The sequence below is a fragment of the Branchiostoma belcheri genome, unplaced genomic scaffold (assembly GCF_001625305.1).
Source record: "Branchiostoma belcheri isolate BF01 breed outbred unplaced genomic scaffold, Haploidv18h27 scaffold3, whole genome shotgun sequence".
Classification (NCBI taxonomy): domain Eukaryota; kingdom Metazoa; phylum Chordata; class Leptocardii; order Amphioxiformes; family Branchiostomatidae; genus Branchiostoma; species Branchiostoma belcheri.
Window position 1 is genome coordinate 417,412 of NW_017803909.1, and position 5,613 is coordinate 423,024.

Here is a 5,613-nt window from a genome sequence, read left to right on the forward strand (position 1 = left end):
TTCTATGGTGATTGTATTTTGCAGCCCTATCACAGTCGTAGCCAACACTGTCAGTATGTTTATTAGAGCGAACATGCTTGCTGTGCGCATATCATTACTGGTATATAAGCTGTGCCTGACATATATTAATATGGCGATCCGTCCTTACCGGCTTGCGCTCGATAGGAAACCCAAATACACACTACTCCAAATACGTTCCAAAAAATCACGTCGGATCCAGAGCGATACGATCGATATTCGGCGAAGTTGGGGTAGGATATATGGTTTGAACTTTGATAGTGGCTTTCCACCCAAACACGTGTCCGAAATTGTTGAAAGTCTGGTTTCAGAACTGATGGCCGATATTGTTTATGACGAAAACACGCTGGTGGGCTCTACACTCCAGGATGCGTCCACCAATTACGCTCGAATGACGGAGCTCTTGGAAACCGCTGTAACAAGGCGAAGTAGTCCCAATCGGTGTCTCATGGTAGTAGGAACCCCCACATACCATCGGCTTCGGCACCAAGTCATGAAAACCAGACAAATTAACAGAGGAGGTGACGATGACCTGATGATTCAATTACCCAGCGATTATATGTGCTGCGAGCCTACAAATTTTGAAGAGTACCGCCGTATCTCTTTGGCTCGTTATGTGGACAGACTCATTAGGCATGCGCACCACGTAAAAGTCTCCAGTCCATCAAATTTGGATGCTATAAAGGAAGATATACTTGAGGCTCTCCAGCAGAAGTGGCCTGCATTGCTCAACGCTCAAGATGGAGGTCGATTCCCACGACGAATTTGAGAATGCGGAAGAGGATGCCTTGTTGAAGGTCGCCCTTGCGAGCATGGTCGAGAAAGGCGAAATCGACCTTCTCTCTGAAGAAGGAGGTGATACTATGGTAACGGATGGAGAAATAAATGATAAGGATGGTGAAATGAAAGAAGAGGAAGAGGATAATGGTGATGATGATGAAGAAGAAATTGCAAAAGACGGCTCGGTCGATACCGACATGTTTAATCAGCGCATCACAGCATTCACATTTAGTGACCTTTTTTTCGAGGAAAAAGTCCAAGCGTTTTTGGACAGCACTACTTTCGCCAGATTGAAGGGGTGGTCTTTGGATCAGATTAGCGCCCATGTTCGAGCACGGAATGAATGGCTAGATTTGTATTTTGGCCATTGTAATGTTGTGGACATGCCACCTAACTGGGCACCGGGATCCCCGCTTGACCAGATTCAGATGTCCATGAACGGACATGCAGGTACGGGCAAATCGACGTCGCTCACCAATCTCCAGAGTAAGGTGGGGACTTTCTATAATATGTTCATTTTGGGGTCAAGTAATCAAGCCTCGATATCATATCAGGGCGATCTCAAAAAGAAGAATCAGCCTTACAGCTACGACCACCTACGTATGTGGGGAACGTGGTTTAAAGCCTTACCGCTCAAATTCACCGACTGTCGCATTCGTAACAAACTTCTAAACCTGGATATCTCTGATAGTCTCCAAAAATCTTACAGAACACTGGAGACTATAACGCCTTATACCTCGGACGAGGAAAGAGCTCGCATCTCTCGCGAGCATACATATACGGTCTTTCGCAACATCTATTCCCTTGCAACCGACATGTTACATCAGCGCCTCATGGAGTTTAAGGAATTCGTGGGGCTCCGTCTAACTATCATGGACGATAAGCATCCCCTACACCAGCCGTTGGAAGAGACATTTGAAGCCGTGAAAACGATTGTTCAGGTTCAGATTCAACGGGTAAAGGAAGCCACCACTGCTGCCAAAGCCCGTCGATCTGAAAATGGGAACATGCGCAGATTTGTTGAAGAAAGAGGTGAGCAATTTGGGCGAGAAAATGAAAGGGCTCAAAGTTCTACACAACATTCTAACAAGAGGCTTAGAGAGAATGACCCGGTGTGCAAAGAGCCGATTGATCGCTTGGTGGACCGATTTCGTCAGGCACAGTACGTCAAGAATCAAGAAACGTACAAGATATACGTCCAGTCTCAAATGTCCTCGCTCAAACGAGTGCCCCCTCCCTGGGTTTTTCACAGCATGTTACTGGCAGAGGAAGATGGGCGCATGTCAGGCCCGTATAAAGAGCTAGCATGGCTCGACTATTCTATGTGTTGTAAAATCTACAACATCCCCCACCAAAAAGAGCGACCCATGACATATTGCTCTATTGGGAGTATGGAACAGTCTCCGCCCATTGGAAAATTGCCTTCCCCCCTATCGCAAACTCACAACTGTATGGTGGGTAAAGACGTTCGCAATGCTCAATTGTGGGACTCACAGTTTTTCAGGCGTAGCGTTAACGCTCAAAACTGCATCTATACAAAAATGCTGCGTAATGTTTGTCTGCACATGGAATCTAACGTTCCCTCAGGTAGGGAGGGTTTGTTACCCCTAATGGTTAACGAGGTGTTCCCGCCACTGTTGGGGGACCCGGGGCATGAACAAAGCGGTATGAGGTTCTTTTACCAGCACAAAGACGTCCGTAGTTTCAATGATAAATGCGATCAATATGACGGAGTCTTCATCAAAGTGGCTGACCAAGTTTACGTGTCTTCTAACATAGTCTCGCTCCAGTGGTACCGAGGCAAACCCGAAGACGTATCTGAGGTGGGACTCTCCACGCTTTCCTCTCAGCAAGCTCACTATAACCGAGCTCGACTTTGGTCTAGAAAAAGGCAGATGCTAAACAACATTGCTAAAGAGGGTAGTGATAAACTGATAAAACTTGTGACTACCGGGAGAAAGCGATCGTACCCCCAAATCAGTGTAAATCATGAGAACTACGTTGAAATAATGAACACATTTTGCGACGAGGAGGATAGTCATCTTGTCCGTAGCGACGGCGCTATGGCTGATCCGGGCGGCCGTGTGCAATTCACTATGACCCAACAGAATGAGATCGACCTACAGAGTTACCTTAACAACGCTGGTATGAAAAAAGGTCATGCGCGGCGCAAGTTCATATTGGACAAGCATAAGTCTGGAGATGATGTGATTGCAGGTAATACTGTTGGGTGGGGGAATGACTGCAAACTAGAAAGTGGTCTGGAGGAAGAAACCATGAAAGAAACTCGGGTAACCAAAATGGCGATCGTGGCACCTGCCCACCTCATCCTCTCACGAGAAGAACACCGACAGCACCGACTTCAGGCCAAGATGATAGCCAATCACTTAGGCGACGGGCGGTGTCTGGCAGAAGTCGCGCTCAACACTCGGGGCATTGACCATACGAGCAGCTCATTTGCTCACGTTGAGACTGCGGACATGGCCATTCATTTTGCCGATCCCAACTTTGATGCCTTGGCAAAAGGGGACGGAAACAGCTGGGAGGCTTTTGCGAAGAGTGTGAAAGAGACGGAGAGCGGCATCATGTGTCATATGCTTATGCGCAGAGAACGAAAGTTTGCTGTGAACAGTGCCGTATCTTGCGAAGAGACCGGAGCCAAAATTCTCTTTCGTGGTGTGCGGGGGACTCCAGAGAAGATCTTACAGTCTCACTGGCTGGTTAAAGCGGTTCCTATAGCATTTAAAATGTTAGTCATGTCGGGGCTGGTGGAAGCCTTTCGTCGCTGGATCATGGAAACTTGCCTACATCAATCCCCACCAGGATGTGACTCTAATTCAACTACCGATTTCATTGAGCGGCTTCTCGAAGAAGGACACGCAAGCTTGGGTGATATCTCCGAAACAGACATTGATATCATCAAGACCTATGGGGTGAAAATTAAAGAACAGGTGCGGATTGGGACAGGCATCTATGACGAAAAGACCAAATCCAGAACGCGAGGAGACGTTGATACTCAGGCTCTCGTGGAATTATTTAGTGGTTGGCTTATTGAAATCGAGCGGACACACGCCGATTTTATGACCTATCGAGACGTCTCGATTCACGTGGCTGATGACCCCCTATATTCGTTCGTGCAGTTTGATATCAAACCAACTCCACTGGCAGAGTTCCACGGGACTAACCTCACCATCGTGGGGGATACGAATCACCCCAGTATGGTCCACGAGTTTAAAGCGGCCCTGACCAACAAGGCGGATATAAATAAAGTTCCGCATCGCAGCGAGTATTCTACAGAAAAGATGTTTGAAAGGTACGGATTACTCAAGTCCATCCCCCACATGCTCCTGTGGGGCTTAAAGGCCTGGTTGCCTCGCGAATTTTACGCGACCGCGGCCGTCATTAAGATCGATGACGTATTATTGGGATCAACGGTCACTAGTCCTAACCTCCAAGTTCAATGGTCGCACTTGTTCTGTCCTACCAGTGATAATACGGGTTCCGTGGAAAAGTTTGGCTATATGATGCGAAGTCCTTCAGCACCCGTGACGGCCCCAGACTACGATTTGTTTCACCAATTATTTCGTATGGCAAAGGGAGAGCTGGATTTACCTCGACCATTTATCGAAAGGGGAGGTCAGCGAGGCCACCCGTCCAATGTGATCGTAAAGACGCGGACAGATGTTAAGTACTATGCCAATTCGCCCGCGTACTCCCCTAGTAGAATGACCGAGCTCAAGAAGCGGCACCTAGTATCAGCTAAACTTGAGAGTACGGCTACTGCAGTATACATGTGTTCTGTGTTCAAGAAACGAGGAATGACCGTGGATGCTTCACAGAACCTCACTATTACCGTGCCCGTTTTTTTGGATCTAGACAAGGTCATTGAATCCAGATTCCTTGTGGCTTTTACACGTGCTAATAACTCGAGAAATACCCGCATCGGTAACTTAGACAATGCCATGACGGAAGCCCAACAAATATGTACGGAAGACTATAGGGCCCAAATGCGCAATCGCAGACAAAAGAACTCGACAGTTATTCGTTATACGTGCTTTCGGTAAGCAGTCGCGCACACTTGCAACACAATTGGTAAATGGTTGCCTAGAACATAAAAATGATGACATGGCGTTGTGGTTTTCCTTGTGTTCTTGTTTTTTTATATATTTGTTTAGAAACAAAATCTGTTTTTCTTGCTAATATAGAACATGCACTGCACGAAATCAGGTATTTAAGCAGTCTTAAAGCATGCTTAAAGGTTCCGTTTTGGCACTCTTTAAGCAAATTTAAGCCAATCTTTACGCGTGCTTAAATGTTACTTTTAAGCTAGCTTTAAGTTTGTGCGTATAGTGCTTAATGGCACTCTTTTAAGCAACATTTAAGCACCGTAAAGTTAGCTTAAATCTCAATATTTACGGTACATTTAAGCGTCTTAAAGTGTCCGTAAATACAGTGATTTAAGCTTGGTTTAAGCTAGCTTAACTTATCCGTAAAGTGCTTAATGGCACTCTTTTAAGCAACATTTAAGCACCGTAAAGTTAGCTTAAATCTTAATGTTTACACTACATTTAAGCGTCTTAAAGTGTCCGTAAATACAGTGATTTAAGCTAGCTTAATTTATCCGTAAAGTGCTTAATGGCACTTATTTAAGCAACATTTAAGCACTGTAAAGTAAGCTTAAAAATCGTAATGTTTACGCCACATATAAGCACCTTAAAGCATTCTTAAATTCTGTAATATACGACAAATGGTACGCAAATTTTATTCAGCATTCTTTTTACATGTAAAAAAAAAAAAAAAAAAAAAAAAAAAAAA

At 45.4% G+C, this 5,613-nt stretch overlaps 1 protein-coding gene across 1 annotated transcript; it reads left to right on the forward strand.

Annotated features, from left to right (window-relative positions):
* The first annotated feature begins 758 nt into the window (after positions 1-758).
* LOC109473296 lies at positions 759-4,862 on the forward strand. The gene has a single exon (XM_019773169.1). The coding sequence runs from the start codon at positions 759-761 to the stop codon at positions 4,860-4,862; it is 4,104 nt and encodes a 1,367-aa protein (XP_019628728.1).
* The last annotated feature ends 751 nt before the right edge of the window (positions 4,863-5,613 follow it).

Coding starts and splice junctions, on each gene's coding strand:
- LOC109473296 (XM_019773169.1), top strand. CDS start 759: ATGGAGGTCGATTCCCACGACGAATTTGAGAATGCGGAAGAGGATGCC.